General features: G+C 33.5%; 5 protein-coding genes across 7 annotated transcripts; 1 reads left to right on the top strand and 4 right to left on the bottom strand.

Annotated features, from left to right (window-relative positions):
- Window positions 1–4,113: 4,113 nt before the first annotated feature.
- On the bottom strand, window positions 4,114–5,840 carry LOC18016079 (berberine bridge enzyme-like 25). The gene is made up of 2 exons (XM_006397981.2): window positions 5,338–5,840; window positions 4,114–5,248 (listed from the first exon to the last, which is right to left on the bottom strand). The coding sequence occupies exons 1-2, from the start codon at window positions 5,838–5,840 to the stop codon at window positions 4,114–4,116; spliced, it is 1,638 nt and encodes a 545-aa protein (XP_006398044.2).
- Window positions 5,841–5,986: 146 nt separating this feature from the next.
- On the bottom strand, window positions 5,987–9,085 carry LOC18016081 (protein prenyltransferase alpha subunit repeat-containing protein 1). 2 transcript variants are annotated; one of them, XM_006397982.2, is made up of 11 exons: window positions 8,835–9,085; window positions 8,490–8,593; window positions 8,069–8,371; window positions 7,880–7,990; window positions 7,648–7,738; window positions 7,335–7,403; window positions 7,016–7,093; window positions 6,825–6,908; window positions 6,645–6,695; window positions 6,339–6,566; window positions 5,987–6,242 (listed from the first exon to the last, which is right to left on the bottom strand). In XM_006397982.2, the coding sequence occupies exons 1-11, from the start codon at window positions 8,961–8,963 to the stop codon at window positions 6,117–6,119; spliced, it is 1,374 nt and encodes a 457-aa protein (XP_006398045.1). In that variant the 5' UTR covers window positions 8,964–9,085; the 3' UTR covers window positions 5,987–6,116. The 2 variants fall into 2 exon arrangements, with proteins under 2 accessions (XP_006398045.1, XP_024011016.1); XM_024155248.1 differs by lacking the exon at window positions 8,835–9,085 and having other exon boundaries at window positions 6,825–6,941; window positions 8,069–8,340; window positions 8,490–8,559.
- A 36-nt stretch (window positions 9,086–9,121) lies between these two features.
- LOC18016080 (tRNA-specific adenosine deaminase 2) lies at window positions 9,122–11,083 on the top strand. 2 transcript variants are annotated; one of them, XM_006397983.2, is made up of 8 exons: window positions 9,259–9,290; window positions 9,704–9,804; window positions 9,892–9,929; window positions 10,017–10,083; window positions 10,261–10,420; window positions 10,516–10,615; window positions 10,693–10,796; window positions 10,874–11,083. In XM_006397983.2, exons 2-8 carry the CDS (start codon window positions 9,736–9,738, stop codon window positions 10,915–10,917), a joined length of 582 nt encoding a protein of 193 aa, XP_006398046.1. In that variant the 5' UTR covers window positions 9,259–9,290; window positions 9,704–9,735; the 3' UTR covers window positions 10,918–11,083. The 2 variants fall into 2 exon arrangements, with proteins under 2 accessions (XP_024011018.1, XP_006398046.1); XM_024155250.1 differs by having other exon boundaries at window positions 9,122–9,290; window positions 9,892–10,083.
- LOC18016045 (berberine bridge enzyme-like 25) lies at window positions 11,020–13,309 on the bottom strand. Its single transcript, XM_024155249.1, is given in 2 exon segments — window positions 11,020–12,177; window positions 12,786–13,309. Coding segments are annotated over 2 exon segments (1,635 nt in total). The 5' UTR covers window positions 13,295–13,309; the 3' UTR covers window positions 11,020–11,051.
- Window positions 13,310–14,227: 918 nt separating this feature from the next.
- Window positions 14,228–17,307, bottom strand: LOC18016078 (berberine bridge enzyme-like 25). Its single transcript, XM_006397985.2, has 2 exons — window positions 16,755–17,307; window positions 14,228–15,615 (listed from the first exon to the last, which is right to left on the bottom strand). The coding sequence occupies exons 1-2, from the start codon at window positions 17,273–17,275 to the stop codon at window positions 14,493–14,495; spliced, it is 1,644 nt and encodes a 547-aa protein (XP_006398048.2). The 5' UTR covers window positions 17,276–17,307; the 3' UTR covers window positions 14,228–14,492.
- Between the last annotated feature and the right edge of the window lie 1,412 nt (window positions 17,308–18,719).

Raw genomic sequence — 18,719 nt, forward strand, 5'->3', positions numbered from 1 at the left:
GATATTTAGAGTATGACTATTTTTCAATTTCTTAGATATTCATAATTGACCATATATAGTTTGACTATATAATTCTTTTATCTTTTAGATATAATCTTATATAGCTTGGCTACATATTATCTTTAATACATTTCGAATTGATCCATATCCCTCATATTCTATTATAACTTACATCAATATTTTGAAGTGGAATTCCTAACATGCTCAATTTAGGTCAAGATAAAAGTTATTCTGGTATATTTCTAACTGAATCTCATATGGTGGAAGATTGCATTAGTAATTGACCATACAGTAAAACCTCTATAAATTAATACTCGATAAATTAATAATCACTATAAATTAATAAATTTTACCGGTTCCAAGTTGGGCCAATGTAAAAATTCATCAAATTCGATAAGATAATAAAATAATAATTTTTTTGAAATCTCTATGAAATATATGGTCTCAACAAAAACATAAATTAATACTTATATATATTTATACAAATATATGTAAATATAGTATTTTAAAATATGACTAATGTGTTTGCTTTTACTTAAGGTTGAAATCTCATTGGATCTTATTTATTTAATTATTATATCAGTAGCTTTTATTGATGTTTTAAGATATACATTCAAAATTTATGATAACTTTTAGTGTGATAATTGATTTTCTTATCTGTAAATGTTTTTAAATGTATTGTAGTATTATCTTCAATTTTATCATCAATAATATGGATAGTAACCATAGTCTTTTTATTGATTTTAAACTTATGAACATGTATATTTTTACATGGATAATTCAATATGGTATTAAAAACTATTTTATTGCGATAGTTATGATTGTTAAACATAATTTACATTACGAAATTTGTTAAAATTTTAAAATATAACATTATTCCAAAGAAATATTTAGAAAATTATAAGCGGAAAACAAATTTTCTCTATAAATTGATAATTATTAATTTATAGATAAATTAATATTACGATAAATTAATAAAATATCATGGTCCCGACATTATTAGTTTATAGAGGTTTTACTGTATATAGTTTCCATCTATAGTTTCTCAGTTAACTTATGGTTCCTCGTACTGGCTTTCCAAAGATGGAAATTTTGTTTCTCAGATATAAATACATAAATACGTTTTCATCTATAGCGCAATTACACATTTGGCGTCTCATATTCATCATGCAGAGTAGTATGAAGGATAACTCGGACAATAAGATATGTATATTGAAAACCATGTATTATGGCCCACTAAAATATGTATATGAACTGATATCTGTGAATTCCAAATAAAAGTTCTCTAGATTTTGATATTATTTTTAGCATGCTTCTATAATGTGTTTAAACTTTCTTACATGATGTCGGTGTTGACACTATGTTGATGCTAACTTCATAATATTTCATTCTATATGATTTATGATAAAAAATGGCGATGATATATATTATGTATTTAGAATGAACTAGCTAACGGGGTTGCGCCATGCACAAGTTACAAATGTTTAATAAGTAAGACACTAAAATTTAAACAAATTTTTTTTATATATATATTTATTACATTTTATTATCGGTTTTTTATTTATGCTAAATCATAATTCTGAATGGACCTTTAATTTTCAGAAAAAAAAAATCTAAAATCCATATATGGTCACAAATTATCTATGTGCTCTATTGATAAAATTGAATTTAAATGAGCCATTTACTAATGCAATCTTTCACCATATCCAATACATGCAATCTCATTTACACTCTTGAACCCACAGTTAAGACTGATTAGAGGATGATCATGGTGACGTGATGATGATGATAATGGTTAATGGTTGTGACTAAGTAACCAAGAAAGAAAGGTGAATATTATTTTCAAAGATCTCTTTTTAGTAAATTCTGTATAAACATCAAATGCCATGATTCACAATTTCTTAATAAATTATGTATAAACATCATACTGTTTATGCTGCTTAAGCATAATGCTTTAGTATCAGTTATACCAATCAAGGCTTAAGACAGAGCTAGAAGAAGTCACTTGTTAATCCGATAATGATGGTCCATAAAAGATAATATACCCGAACACAATAAAAAAAAAAGACTCGACATTCTGATTTCACTTATTGCCCTCTCATTTTATTTCTACAACCCAATTCATTGATTTTCGACGTCTCCATTATTGTTGAATTGACATAAAATGTAGTAGATTTCACTTATTACCCTTTTTTTTATCTATTGTTTTCTTACTTTACCTTTAAGCGTATTCTCCAGCTCTTCCTTCTCTTTCTTCATATTGTGTACATATTTTTTCGTTGTCAAAATAACATTTTCTTACTCTATGAGAAATTTATACTGAAGAACGAATCTACATTTTAAAATTTAAATTATCTAAAATTACATATTATCTTACAATATTATTTTTTGGTTAATTATGTTTATTTTATTAGACCCGAAGTATTTACAAAGTCTTTATATAGTTACTTAACCGTGTGAAGTAGAGACCACAAGAAGCCTTTTCCTATGCCATAGCTGATATCGAACCTAGCTATGAAATGGATCATCTATGTTAGGCTTAACATTTTTTAGAAAATAATAAAAAAAAAATCTTAAAAGTACACATTCTAGTTTCAACATCAACTACTAAAGAAAAGTTTCAGTCGTGATGATGGTGTCCCATGCTCGTTTGTAAGCAGCTTCTTGCTCTAACAATGCTTAATACACATTGTTTAGCGTTGATTTCTCCTGCTTCTCTCTGACCATCTATGCTTCACTTTCGTTCTTTTGAGTCTGCAGATGGTTAGTTTCTTCTATTGTATTCTTGTGATGTTTCAGTTATTCACCATCTCATTCACATACTCAGAAAACTTTTTGAGACTTATTCTCATGCGCAGATTCCAATCCATTTATCTCTTCTTCATATCTTCTAGCTTCTGATCTAAATTGTATTCTGGCTCGTCACCAACTTTCAACATATGATTTTTTTTTGTTCTCAGTCACTAACTTCTCAGTTTCATGTTTCTATTTCCCAAAGATTTCCTATGATTTATTTAACTTCTTCAGAATTTCTTGAAACTCTGAATCCACACTTTTTTATCTTCAACTTTTGTTTCTAACATTTTTTCATTTTATAAGTTTCAACACTACAGCTTGCATCCGGTTTTTTACCAAATCCATGTAATTCTCAAATTACTTGTGCAGGAAGCAACAACACCAACGTTCAATTGATGTTGATTTACCAGTATTTAAATTGACCTTAATTTCTGGTCGATGCAAGAGTGTTCACATATTTTCAAACAAAAATTTACTTTAAGTTTCAGGGTCAAGCCACCGTCATGGATTGATGGTGAGACTTTCCTTGTAGTAGCTCTCGTCTAAGTGCACTGCCGAGGAACCACAACAAATCCCTTGAGGATTACACAATTTCCAGAGACCAATGAGAGTTGATAGATAGACCATGTTTCAGATATACAATAGTAACATGCATGATTTGTGTACTTTGATTTGAAACAGAGCGGTTTCTTAGAACTTTCAATTTACTTATACATTGAGTGAACTCTATTTTCGTGTATAATCTTGTAAATATAAAGACCGGACAACTGATGTTCTAGAAGAATCTATTCATAAGCTTAGAGTAATTCAGAAAGCTCTGTAAATTAGAAAGTTTATTCTTACTCTTCTATTCAAAAATTATTTTCAAACATTTGAAGCCGACAAAAACCCCGTAGTAAATTATTACTTTTTCGATATTATCATTTTAATATTTTGTTAAAATTTAAAGTGACATAAAAGTTGGATTTTTTACTATTTTTCCTCAATATTATCATTTTATCATTAATTATTACTTTTTCTTTAGATTTTATTAAATTGATTTTTTATTAAATTTGAAAAACGATTTGATTGATAATGGAATGAACCATTAAGTTACAATAATTTAGAACAGTATGTTTTAAGTTAATTTTACACATTATTAAATAAGAACCAATCAAACAATTACACTAAACTGAATAATAGGGGTAAAAAATCTTTCTGCAGCTGAAAACTCATTATAGAATTGACACGTAAGCAAGATGTTTTGAAACTCACTGTGGAACTGACATACGTCAGCTTTTCACTACACAAATAAGTATTATTTCGTTATCAATGAACTTAGCTTCGAGAAAGGTAGAGTGGGATACTCTGCTCGTGTCTGAAGAAATTTTCTGGATCAAACTTTGTTTTAATCTTCACCAATCTGTTGAAATTGTTCTTGAAGTACTTAGCTCCCCAGACTTGAGATTCTTTGAAACTTAACTTCGTGCTTTTCTTGTTCACCCCGAGGTCAAGATCACGGTAATTCACATAAGCTTGTCTTGGATTGCTTGAGACATAAGGCATCATGTAACCATATAGATCTCTGATCCATTTGATGTGTTTGTTTGCACTCTTTTCGTTCTCTGTCTCTGACCAGCCTGTGTAATAGTTAGTCATGAAGATGGTTCCGTTTCTATGCGGAAACGGGATCTCAGATTCAGGGATTGTCGACATCATACCACCGTAAGGAGTCCAAATCATAAACGACGCTTCTTCCTCAAGCAATCTTTTGAACATTCCTTTGAGCCCTAAAGTAGGTATAACCTCATTGATAAAATCCGATTTTGCTTTGAAGTACTCTTTTCTTAGAGGCGACTTTGCTTGAAGCAGAACTTCAATAGGAGAACGTTGTGGGAATCCAGCGTTGGAAACAACCGATTCTATCCAGCTTATTTCGGTACAATCTTCTTGAGTTAGCCCTAGTTCCGGAAAATCCTTGTTCATAACTTCAATTAACGTGCCTTTCTCGCCAAGAAACTGACCTATGTACGATGTTGCCACAGTCTTGTTTCCATTTTCCCCCACCAAGACTCTGAAAAACACTCGTATAAAGAGCTCTTCCACAACCTTATCGGCGACACGTTGCCACTTTGAAAGAATCTTGTGTCCTGCGTCTTGTTCTAACGTTTTTGTGACGGTGAAGACGGTTAGGGTTTCAGGAACAGGAACAAGCCTGATCTTCCATGCTAGAATGATCCCAAAACTCGCTCCACCGCCTCCTCTAATCGCCCAAAACACATCCTCACCCATTGAGGATCTGTCGAGTAATTTACCATTCGCATCAACAATCTTTGCGTCAAGAACATTATCTCCAGCAAGACCAAACTTCCTCATCAAGGAACCGTATGCACCGCCTGTTATGTGCCCACCTATGCCTAAGCTCGAGCATAAACCTGCCGGAAACCCATGGACTTTGCTCTTCTCTGCAATCCTACAAGTATAACAAAACAGTTTCTTCATCAAACATATAAACAAAATTCATTCAGGTTTTGAAAGAGTATTTGTTTCCTTAAATTATACCTGTAATAAAGTTCACCAACTGTTGCACCAGCTTGAACCCAAGCACTGTTTTCTTCAATATCAACATTGATCTGTCTCAATTTCGACAGATCCATCAATATAAACGGTGTTTCGATCTGTGAGACATAAGACAAGCCTTCGTAATCGTGGCCCCCGCTTCTAACACGGAGATGAAGTCTAAGTTTCTTGGAACAGATGATGGAAGCTTGGACGTGAGACTCGTGAACCGGTGTGAATATGAATACCGGTTTAGGCACTGAGTTGGTCAAATACCGTAGATTCTGAGCCGTCGATTCAAGAACATCGTCAAAGATGGAGGCGTTTCTGTCAGGAGTGAAGAACGTTTTCTTGAGTGGAAACTCAACGTATGTGTTTCTATGGAGACATTTGATGAAGTCATCTTGTAAGGATTTTGAAGAAACTGGAGTTATTGTGTAGAAAGAAAAATATAGAAGTAAAACCGAGATATAAGAAATCGCAGGGACTGATTTAGAAACTCTCATCCCTGCTGCCAAACTCATAATCTGCGAGGATGAAGATGAAAATGGATGTATGTAAATGTAAGTATGTTAGGAGTTTTCTTCTTTTTGTCAATGAAGAAATATACATATATGAAAGATCGTGATAATACAAGATCCATTAATTTAGTTGATTGATAAGATTTTCGTTGACTATGTTTTGCATTATGTACGAATATTTTGTCTTGTGATGTAACAATATGACAATTACATGTTAACGACGTGACAAGTTGACTTTTCTTTGTTTGACTTTAGCTAGAATTAGTTAAAAATATCTAATTGGTGCAAAAACGAGGGGGGTCTCTCTTGAGCAACTGTGTTCAGCACACACTCGAGTTTCTCTGTTCCAAGCTTCTCCTCAAGCATCCTCCACAATTCTGGAATATGCTGCTCACAAACAATTGCACATCAGAATAAGAAATCAATGAATCACAAACAATTATTGGTGGAGTTTATTTGGACAAGGAAGAGACCAATACTAACCTTTGTCAGCCATAGCATGTAGACAGCAGCATGCAGTGCTTGAGCTTGAAAATCTTCAAACTTTGTATCCGGAACGGTCATAGAAGATTCTAGAAGATGGATCTCATTACCAATGAAGATGACAGTTTCTTCATTCATGATGATACTCTGTCCAGTTTCAGAGGAGTGATTGCGAGCGAAATACATTATCCAATTAAGAGAGAGAAATCGCCGGTGAAGCCACAGCGCCTGAAAGAAATAGTGAAACAAACTCAAATAAGAGATTGGTGCTACATCTTGTTTTTTGAAGATCAAAGATGATCATACCTCTCGTCCCAAGTAACGTTCTACCAACTCTTTGTTCCAATCAAGCTCTTCCTGTCACATTGTTTTTGTAAATGGGTTTTGAGAGATTGGTCACTTTCAGCAGAAATGAAAGTAAAATTGCTCAGCAGAATAGTAATGGCAGGAAACCAGAGGTGGATTAGTAAGGAAGACAAAACGTACCATCCAGATTTTATGTGCCTCAGTTTTATCATACGCATTGATTCCTTTCACATTAAGTGACTCCAAAACCCTGAGCATCAGCCGCTGAACAACAATGAAAAAAAACAAGACAAAACCCTGAACATTGCTTACTACATTGATTTATACTTTGGCTTTACTAGAATTGCATCAAGTAAATATGCAGCTATTACTCTGCGATAATGGAAGCAAGAACTATCAGCTACATGCAGCCCTGCCCACCTTTTAGATTTGCTCAACTCTTGTAGCACCTAAAACAAACATCTATTAATGTAATCCGAATCACAGATTAGAGAAAACTTGTGGTGTATCTTAGACAATATACAAACTTTGACAATTTCAGATAAAGAGAAGTAGCCAATTTAATGAAATCAGATAGATGTTAGACTTTCAAGAAACCAGACCACACGAAATGTTCAATAGTCCAGATAACAAGTTCAGACCAACGTCCAAAAGATTTGGAAATCTGAAGAAATGTAGAGAATGATATACCTGCTCGATTGTCATGTAGGAAACCAACCAGCAACGGTGATACCATGCACGATAGTTCATCTTTGATCTCTGCAAAAGGCTAAACTGATTAGGAGCCAGTTACTTCTAGTAGCAGAATAAGTGCTTCTGTGTCATATTAGTAGAAATTGCAAAGAGTGAATGTACTTGAGGATCAACTTGGGGTGACCGACCAACTAATACATAAAATTTGATAGCCATTTTGTGAAGATTAAGGAGAAACCAATATTCATGTCACAAAATATATGATGAACTTTCATTATATAAAGTATAAGATCTAGAACATGATCTAAACCTCGCCTATCGATTCCACTAGCTCAGACTCTTTGCTGATAATATCTTGTAATGTGGAAAATCCCCGAGAAATCATCTTAATTATCCACCTTCTGTTACAACAGAAACCAAAATATCATGAGCTTTCGGAATATACTGAATCTAATGGATAGGCTTCTTTTTCTTCACTAGTTATGATGACACAGAGGACGTATTACAACAAAAAAAACAGAAAAAAGGCATAAAAGACGGACCTATGGCTCCATGTTGGTTCACTCTTTGGACAATTTGAAAGAATGAGCCTAGAAAGACGAAGTTCTTCCATGAGTACCCCGGGCTGATTTTTTTCCGACAAGATCAACTTCCTATCTCCAGGACACACAGACAATATAAGAAGCAAGACATTTGGATACAAATCAAACCAGTTATAACTACTAAAGTACCTTGCGTTCCATGCGGTCCCAAAGTCTGAGCTTAACAGCAAAAGAGCTTGGCTATGCTTCATGACTTTGCTCTCAAGAGTAGGAAAGGAACAAGAGACCCCAGACTCATGGCATTTGTACTCCTTAAATGCAGCCAGAAACGCATGTTTTGCAGCTTTGCATAGTTGGATAAGTATATCTGTAGATATTCCCAGTTTATGATCTTGATTCCAGAAACTTGTTGAGGTTCCAACCTCACTGGAGAATCCTGCTTCTTTATCCAGCATTGTGAACTGTGAGGGGTGAATAAACCCAACTTCATCACTTCAAATTTCAGATAGAGAGGACAAAAAAAACAAAGTAAAAACATTATGTCAAAGCTGAATCAGAAACGCCTAAAAACTTATGTCAAAATCAAAATAGGAGAACATTTTATACTCACATGAGTGGGTCAGATGCAAGAACGTGCTCGAACTGATTCAACAAGTCGAAGCAATCTTCTTCCATTTTTCTTTGGACCTTCTCAGAAACTAAAAGTTTCGATATCTGATTAAAAAAAAAAAGCATTTGACATTTCAAAGCATAAAAATTCCAAACGATACTGACATCACCAAAATACCCAAATGAAAACACTTTACAGGAACCCAACAGTTGAAAAATCAAGAAACACACGGCATAATACGAGATTCATTACATATAAATCACACAGATCTGTTTTGGTTTCCAGGAAATTCCCCCAGAATCGAGATTCCAAATCGTATAACACAAAGAGAAGGGAGAAACGAACCAGGGGTTGGTTTCGAGAAAAATTCAGGAAAGCAAGCTTTTGGACTGAGATTGCTGCTCGGATCAGAGAATCCTTTAGGCGAGCAATGAGGAAGAAAGAGAAAGTTTGAAACTTGCTTTGTACAATCATCTAATTGGGTACGAAACCGGATTAAACCGTCCGGATAACTAAAATGGTAAAATTGATTTTGATTCGAAAAGAAAAAGAGACTGAATACAAAGTTCTTCTTCTTGGATCCGTTGCTCAGGCGAATATCGCCGACCAAATCGGTTTTTCCGGCGACGGAGGCAGAGACTGTGTATACGCAGAACTGAATCTGTGATTCTTCCTCGGCATTTCGTTCTTTCTTGATGGAGGAGAGCAGAGGGATTCATCGTTGAAGCAGGGGAGATTGTACGGATAAACAACAACAACTCGTCGATCTGAAACAGTAAACAAGAAACACTAAAAGTATCGGTATGACATCATCTATCTAATCTCTAGTTCCAATTCAGACCAATCTTGTTTTTGTATCTTTCTCTCAGTTTCAAATCTCTAGTGGGATTGATTCAGACAAAAGTATTTTGAACTTGTTTTCGTATCCTTATTTTCAGTTTACTCGCTACATTAACTTAGGTTAACTATTAATTAAACCTTATGAACATTTACTATGTCTTCTTCCATATATTAATTACTGTCTACTTTGTCAAAACCATACCTTTCTTATGTTTTCCTCGTTCATAGCTTATAAGCTTTCTGTTTAATATGCACAAAATTCTGTTTTCTTTTCGGTTAGATTAATCCCTGAGGGCATAATGTGATTAGGTTCAAGTCCCAATAGCCATCTCTTTACATGTGTTTTATTGTTTAGGCTATTATTGTTATTTTAGTTTCTCCGGTGAAGCCAAGTTAGTATAAAGTTATGGAACCAGTGAAAGAAGACCATTGTGAGGAAGAGTCTCATAAGTACATGAGTTTAGCTCTGCACCAGGTAACACTGGTATAATTTGGTTACTATGATTACTGCCAAAAGTTTGTTGCTTTTAGAGTTATGGTGGTTGGTTTCTATGGATTGCAGGCTAAACTTGCTCTAGAGGCTCTTGAAGTTCCCGTGGGGTCTCTAATTTTTGCCACTTTGCTTCATCCCAATTTTTTTTTCTTACCATTTATCTACTTATGTCATATAAGATTTCTATGGATCAGATGTGTCATTCTTGAGGACGGTAAGGTCATTGCTTCAGGGAGAAACCGAACAAATGAGACACGCAATGTAATCATTCAAAAACTTTCAAAAAGCAACTACGCTTGACAAATTTTATCTATTCTAGATTAAGCTAGTTTCTTCAGCTATTTATTGGATAGTCTACTTTCACAGTTTCTCTCTTATCTTGTTTTATCGAGTAATACAGAAACATATGATCGTTTGTTACAATTATGTTTTGAAAAGGCCACAAGACATGCAGAGATGGAAGCAGTTGATCAACTTGTTGGAGAGTGGCGGAAAAATGGACTCTCTCCTTCACAAATCGCTGAGAAATTCTCGAAATGCGTTCTTTACGTAACATGTGAACCTTGCATCATGTGCGCATCGGCCTTATCGTTTCTTGGTATGATTGCTTAAGCTGAATTAGACCCTTTTCTGGTATTTTTTTTGTGTTTCTGTTTCTGATGAGAAAATGGTATGATCTGTTCTTAATTGAAGGTATAAAGGAAGTGTATTATGGATGTGCAAATGACAAGTTTGGGGGATGTGGTTCCATCTTGTCGCTTCACTTAGGCAATTCTCAACCGTCAGATATCCCGTATGTCCTACGATCACTACAATCTTAGAACGAAAAACGCCTTGTTATTGGATTGATATGATCTCTGTTTCTAATAGTGAAGAAGCTCAAAGAGGAAAAGGGTACAAGTGTAAAGGAGGAATAATGGCAGACGAAGCTGTCTCGCTTTTCAAATGTTTCTATGAGCAAGGCAATCCCAGCGGTAAACCAGTCTCCTCTCTACCTGCAACTTTGTTCTTTGATGAAACATCTTTTAAGAGTGTTTTTCTTGGGTTTTAGCACCAAAGCCACACCGACCCGTAGTTCAACGAGAGAGGACTTGAGGTGTTTATATCAGAGGTATTCAGAATTGTCTGAAAGAAAGAAGGGAAACTCGATTTCTTCGAGCTCATTGTATGCTCTTAACCTTTATTCTTATTTTGAATACTATTGTAAGAAACAAGAGCTTAGCTTAAAGTTATAAAAGAGGTGGGATACTCTGTTCGTGTCTGAAGAGGTTCTCTGGATCAACCTTTGATTTAATCTTCACCAATCTGTTGAAGTTGTCTTTGAAGTACTTAGCTCCCCAGATTTGAGCATTTAAGAAGTTTTCCTTTGAGTTGTTGTGATTGTTCTGTCCCAGGTCTAGATCTCTATAGTTCACATATGCTTGTCTTGGATTGCTTGAGACATAAGGCGTCATATAACTGTACAACTCTCTGATCCATTTGATACGTAAGTCCGGTCTCTTCTCAGTCTCTGACCAGCTCCTGTAATACTGAATCATGAAGATGGTTCCGCTTCTATGCGGAAATGGGATCTCAGATTCAGGGATCTTCTCCATCATTCCACCGTAAGGAGTCCAGATCACTAACGCTGCGTCTTCTTCAAGAAACTTCTTGATCATCCCTTTAAGACCTAAAGCAGGAATAGGTTCTTTAGCGAAATCGGATTTCGCTTTAAAGTAAACTTCTCCTAAAGGTGACTTAGCTTGAAGCAAAACCTCAGGAGGAGGAAGAGGGTTTGTCCGGAATCCAGAGTTGTAAACAATGGATTCGATCCAGCTCATTTCTACACAATCCTCCAGAGTTAGCCCTAGTTCCGGAAAACCCTTGTTCATAACTTCAATCAAGTTGCCTTTCTCGCCAAGAAACTGACCTATGTACGACATGGACACAGTCTTGTTTCCATTGTTTCCAGCAATTGTGAAGAACACTCACAAGAAGAGCTCTTCAACTAGCTTGTCCGCAACTCGTTGCCACTTTGAAAGAATCTCGAGTCCTACGTCTTGTTCTAACGTTTTGGTGACGGTGAAGACTGTAAGGGTTACAGGAACTGGAACAAGCTTGATCTTCCATGATAAAATGATCCCGAAACTCCCACCAGAACCTCCTCTGATTGCCCAAAACAGATCCTCTCCCATCGCGGTTCTGTCGAGTAATTTGCCATTAGCATCAACGATCTTTGCGTCTACAACATTGTCTGCAGCAAGACCATACTTCCTCATCAAGGAACCGTATGCACCTCCTGTTATATGCCCACCTATGCCTAAGCTCGGGTACACACCTGCAGGACATCCATGAATCTTGCTCTTCTCTGCAATTCTACAATTAATGAAACCAAAGATTAAATTAATAGTTAAATATTACTTTGTTGCTATTGTTTGGTTCCGTTTGTTCATAAACTATATTTGGTCTGATATAAGATTATGTGAGTTCAATTTATGTGCTTGAAATTGAATTCATTAGAACATAAAAGAAATAGTAATATCAATGCTCTAACTTGTAAACAGAATACTAGTCTCTGCTTAATCTAACTTTTAACTTGAAAAATAATTAATAATAATGAAAGCAAAGAATTATTTTAAAAAATAATTATATTCATTTCTTAGGAATGTAGCAAATAAGAACAAAGCCAATGCCTTTAGTATTACTAACTAAATAAGATTTTGCAAAAAGTTAGTAGATTTTTAGCGGTAAAGAAGAATTTAGTTTTTTTCATATTTAAAATCACGAAACCAAAAGAATAGCAGCATCACTTTAACATCAAACAAAGTAATAAACTATTTGAATTAAGATGCAAATGTCGAGATAACCGTACGGTTTATATGATATAACCGAAACCAAACCATATGACACTATTTTGATTCGGTTACAGTTCGGTTTTGCGATTGGACACACTTATTTGAAACAAAACAAGAGACTTATATTACCTGTAGTAAAGTTCACCTATTGTAGCACCAGCTTGAACCCAAGCACTATTGCCTTCAATATCAACATTGATCTGTCTCAATCTTGACAGATCAATAATTATAAACGATGTTTCGATCTGTGAAACATAAGACACGCCTTCGTAATCATGACCACCGCTTCTAACACGAAGATGTATTCCGAGTTTCTTAGAACAAATGACCGAAGCTTGGACGTGAGATTCGTGAACCGGTTTAAATATGAAACCCGGTTTAGGCATTGACTTGGTCAAATATCGTTGATTCTGAGCCGTCGATTCAAGGACCTCTATGAAGATCGAGGCGTTTCTTTCAGGAGAGAAGAACGTTTTCTCGAGTGGAAAATTGACATTCGTGTTTTCGTGGAGACATTTGATGAAGTCATCTTGTAGTTGTAATGAGGTTGAAGAAATTGGTGTTATTGTGTATAAAGAAAAGTATAGAGCTAAAAACGAAATACAAGATAATGTAGTAATTGGTTTTGAAAATTCCATCGCTTGATGGCAGCCTAACCGGCCGTGTATATGCAAGAGAGAAGCCAAACACACAATTAGGCTTCAAGATGGAAATGAATGTCTATTGTTCTTTTTTTTTTTTAATGAAGAAACTTGTTTGTATTTCCCTTTACATTTCGATTAAATAAGATCCAATAAGTTTATCTTCAAAGATGGTGTGATTGTCAAAAGTTTGGTGTGATGTCCATTTCTTAATGACGTGACTGTCATGTGTTCACTTATTTTGAAACCGTTGACCTTTTTTTGAGATTGTGTGCTAGAAAACTGCACGTTAATAAGTTGACAAAAAATTATTCATACGGACTCATTCAATTGTTTCAATTTGGACACACATCCAAAAAGGAAGATTTAGTTGTGATTTCTTGATATAAAAAGTTGAAGACATGTAGAGAAAGGAATAAATCATCTCAAATGATTAAAAAATAGTCTTGTTCTTTTAGACAAAAGAATGCTTTATCATTTATTTAGTTGCTCTCCCAAATATTTTCATTGGGTAAAATTACTGATTTGGAAATATATGCATATATATAATTTGTGTAAATAATTATGTTAGTCTTGATAAATATATTTGATGAAAGGAATATAGTTTTAGACCATTTTCTAGTATCGAATTCTACGTCACAACAACTAGATCAGATGATAATATATGGTTAAACCCAAAAGTTTTAGACATTAGTTCATTTCTATTAAGGAAAAGCCGAAAAGGATCAAAGCCATTTTACAAATGTTTAAAAGCTCGGGTTTTATACAATGTATTTATTTATATATATATATTATATATATATTATATATATATATTATATATATATATATGAAGCAAACTAATATAATTAATATTTAATATTTTTTAATATTGTAATTACAATACACTAATGATAAAGATTTGAGATCAAGAATGAGAACAAACCTTCGTATACGAAGCTATGGTATTAAGAACCACTTAAATTAATAAGAAGCAATTATTCGAATTTGAGGTGAAACAAAGTACCACATTATGAAAAAAAGGAAATGGAAAAAAAACTTAAGTAACACAGACATGCCTATATATGATTAGCTACAACATTTTCTGAATTACTGAAGAACCAATGTTCGAATTTCTCGTTTATCACATGCTTTTAGGCTGGGTGCAAAATACCTTTATTCTTACATAGTAGTGGTTATATCATGAATCATGATCCTAGCTTTGAACATGCAGAATTGGAATGCTCTGTTCGTGTCTGAAGAAGTTCTCTGGATCAACCTTTGATTTAACCATCACCAACCTTTCGAAATTGTCTTTAAAGTACTTAGTTCCCCAGACTTGAGCTTTTTTGAAGTTAACCTTTGAATTTTCCTCGTTCTTTCCCAGGTCTAAATCTCTATAGTTCACATATGACTGTCTTGGATTGCTTGAAACATAAGGCGTCATGAAACTGTACAGATCTCTGAGCCAGTTAATGTGTTTACTAGGTTCCGTCTCGGTGTCTGTATTATAAAGAATAATGAAGATGGTGTCGTTTCTATGCGGGAAAGGGATCTCAGATTCAGAGATTTTAGCCATCTTTCCACCGTAAGGAGTCCAACCAAGAAATGAAGCAGGAGAGTCTTCTTGCATCATTTTCTTGAAAATTCTTTTTAACCCTGAAACAGGAATAGGTTCTTTCACGAAATCAGACTTTGATTTGAAAGAAAGTTTTCCGAAAGGTGATTTCACTTGAATCAAAACTTCAATAGGAGTGTTCGCCGGAAATTCAGCATTGTAAACAGTGGATTCGATCCAGCTCATCTCGGTACAATCCTTCCGAGTGAGCCTTAGTTCTGGAAAACCCTTGTTCATAACCTTCATCAAAGTGCCTTGTCCGCCAAGAAACAGACCTCTGTACGATGTCATCACAGTCTTGTTTCCACCGTTTCCAATGGGTCTGATTGCCACTCGTATGAAGAGCTCTTCAACAAGCTTGTCCACAACATGTTGCCACTTCGAAAGAATCTTGAAGTCAGCATCTTGTTCTCTCGTTTTAGTGACGGTGAAGACGGTTACGGTTTCAGGAACAGGAACAAGCTTGATCTTCCATGCAAGAATTACCCCGAAACTCGCTCCACCGCCTCCTCTAATCGCCCAAAACAAATTCTCACCCATTGAGGATCTGTCGAGTAATTTACCATTCGCATCGACAATCTTTGCGTCAAGAACATTATCTGCAGAAAGACCATACTTCCTCACCAAGGAACCGTATCCACCGCCTGTTATATATCCACCTATGCCTACGGTTGAACACAAACCCGCAGGGAATCCATGGCGATTGCTCTTCTTTGCAATTCTACAGTTAAAACAAAAACAGTTGACCATAATTCATTATTCAATGGTTCATCATATAATATCCATATCCTTGTTGAAAAGGCGTTAATCGGGCAGTCGAATGCGCCTAACAAAAAATTGGGAGTAATCATAAACTAGTTTTTGCATGTTTTTAATTTCATTTTAATATGTTAATCTATTATAGTCTATAGTTAATAGTTTTGATATAATTTTGTGTTCAGCATAAGAAACAAATATTAGGTCTAATACATAATGATTATTAAAATTAATAAGAAACATAAATAAGATTCGTGTAATATAGATACAAATAAATATAAAATTAGGCTACGCGGCCATCTAAATGGAATTATTTAACTTAGGCAAAAATTAGTCAGTCTGACGGAAATTAGTCGGACACCCGACTTATTAGCCCAATTATGGATGAAAACATCACTTAAAGCGACTAGATGGCTTTTGACCAAAAAAAAAAAAAAAGCGACTAGATGGCTGATTTTTAGAACAGGGTTTAATATATTTGCATGTACATAACCAGTGGCAGAGCCACATAGTTTAGGTTGGGATCATATGCCCCCAGTAAATTTTATAAAATGGTGCAATTTATAAAGTAATTTATTAACACCCCCATTCATAAAGTTATGTATATTCCATTGATGCCCCCAATAAAGAAAATTTGTGGCTCGGCCACTGTACATAACTACTACTATTACACATAGAAACATGTAGCATTATTAGCATATATTACAAATATTTGACCATTTTCCTGAGAAAATAAAGAAGAGTGGAATATATATATATATATGCTAATAATGCTATATATATATATATTCAAAGCTTTATTTGACTATGTTTTTCAACTTAGACTTTTAAAACCTTATTAATTTTAACTATTCAAAACTAAATTATTTCTATAATGAATCATTGAAATAAATTTTTAAAAACATAATGAACAAGTTATTTAAAAGAAAAACGAAGTTATGACACAAAAACTTTAGAATTTAAATTTAAATTTAAATTTAAATTGAATAACACCTCCTCTATAAAACTTTGATTTGTTAGTACACAATTTTAAATTTAAATTTTGATATATTAATGCAAACACAGAAACTTGTATGTAAATGAAACGAACGTGGTTTAGATTACCTGTAGTAAAGTTCACCAAGTGTAGCACCAGCTTGAACCCAAGCACTGTTGTCTTCAATATCAACTTTGATCTGTCTCATTTTCGACAAATCGAGCAATACAAATGATGTTTCCATCTGTGAAACGTAAGACATGCCTTCGAAATCGTGACCGCCGCTTCTAACGCGGAGACCCATACCGAGTTTCTTGGAACATATGATGGAAGCTTGGACGTGAGATACGTGAACTGGTTTAAATATGAGAATCGGTTTAGGTAGTGACTTTGTCAAGAACCGTTGATTTTGAGCCGTCGATTCAAGAATTTCGACAAAGATCGAGGCGTTTCTTTCAGGAGTGAAGAACGTTTTCTCGAGTGGAAAGTCAACATGTGTGTTTCTGTGGAGACATTTGATGAAATCATCTTGTATGGAGTTTGAGGAAATTGGTGTTATTGTGTAGAAAGAAAAATATAGAGCTAGAAAAGATATATATGAAACCACAGGGACTGATTTTGTAACTCTCATCCCTGCAGCCATGCTCATAATCTGCGAATGTGGAAATGGAGGTATGTTAATGAAGAAATGTGTATATATAGAGAGCCGTGCTCACCATGTAACCAAACAGGCGGCTGCATTAGGCTCCTTATATATATTTAATTTTGGTAGGTTTTAAGTTTCAGATTTTAATTAGAAAAATTAGTGTGTATTTGTACATTGTATCTCTGTTCTTAGTGTCGAGTCCAAATTAATAATTTTCTATAAATAAATATATTGGGGTTAGACTAGAGTTTAGAAGCCTCATTAACATTTTTATTTTGTTTTCTCTATGTTTATTTTTTTTTGCTTTCATCTTTTTATTATATATATATATATATATATTATATAAAAGAGAATGATTCAAAGTTGGTAACTCACATGATCGTGACACATGTCAAGATAAACGATCAGATTTTGACATATATTTAATTATTTTTTAATTATATTTTAAATAATCTTATTTGAAAAAAAGAAAATTCGATAGTTATTTCTAATCATAAAATGTAAAATAAAAAAAATAAGTTTAAATTAACAAAAAAAAGATAAAAAACAAATAAACCATAGTTTATAAGAAAAAAAAAACTATATATTTCAGTTTAGCATTAAAAAATTAAATAATAGATTAAAAATTCATAACCAAAAAAAAATTTGCTAATCTTTTTAATTCATAAGCTACATATCATTTTTTCATGTTACTCATGTTGATTACTGCATTAATTGGTTATTGTTGTATTAGTGTAGTCTTTTAGAATATGCTTTAATTACTATATTTATATTATTTTGTTGTTAAATAATTTTAATATTGTTGATAACTTTATTTTTAAATTTATGTAATACATATTTCCATGGGTGATTTTATTTTGGTTTTTATTTTTTTTTCACAGGTTATAGAATACTAAATTAATGATTTAAAGTTGTCAAGATAAACAATCATATTTTAACATATATTTTATTAATTCTTAACTATATTTTAACTAATCTTATTTGAAAAAAAAGAAATTCGATAGTTCCTAATCTTAAAAGTTAAAGGAATAAAAATTAAATTTATATATAAAAAACAATAATTTTATCTAAATTATTTTATTTTATATTTTGTATTTTAAAAAAAAAGAATAAACTTTACAATTTGATCAATTCAGGTCTTATAAAAATATTTACATAACATATATATGAAAAATCTTGATAAAATGAAACCCATTAATTAAGTCTATGGCGTAATTATTATAAGATTTTCGTCGATTTTTCTCATTGTTGGTCAAATTTTCGTTGATTTTTAGTTTTTTGTTGGTCAAATAATTTCGTTGAATATTTTTTCGTTCGTCAAATATTTTCGTTGATTATGTTTGCATTATCTATGATTATTTTATTTCATGATGTGACACAATGACAGTCACCACATGTTAACGACGAGACAAGTTAACTTTCATTCCAGCTTGTGACTTTGTGAGCC

The sequence above is a fragment of the Eutrema salsugineum genome, unplaced genomic scaffold (assembly GCF_000478725.1).
Source record: "Eutrema salsugineum unplaced genomic scaffold, Eutsalg1_0 scaffold_20, whole genome shotgun sequence".
Classification (NCBI taxonomy): Eukaryota; Viridiplantae; Streptophyta; class Magnoliopsida; order Brassicales; family Brassicaceae; genus Eutrema; species Eutrema salsugineum.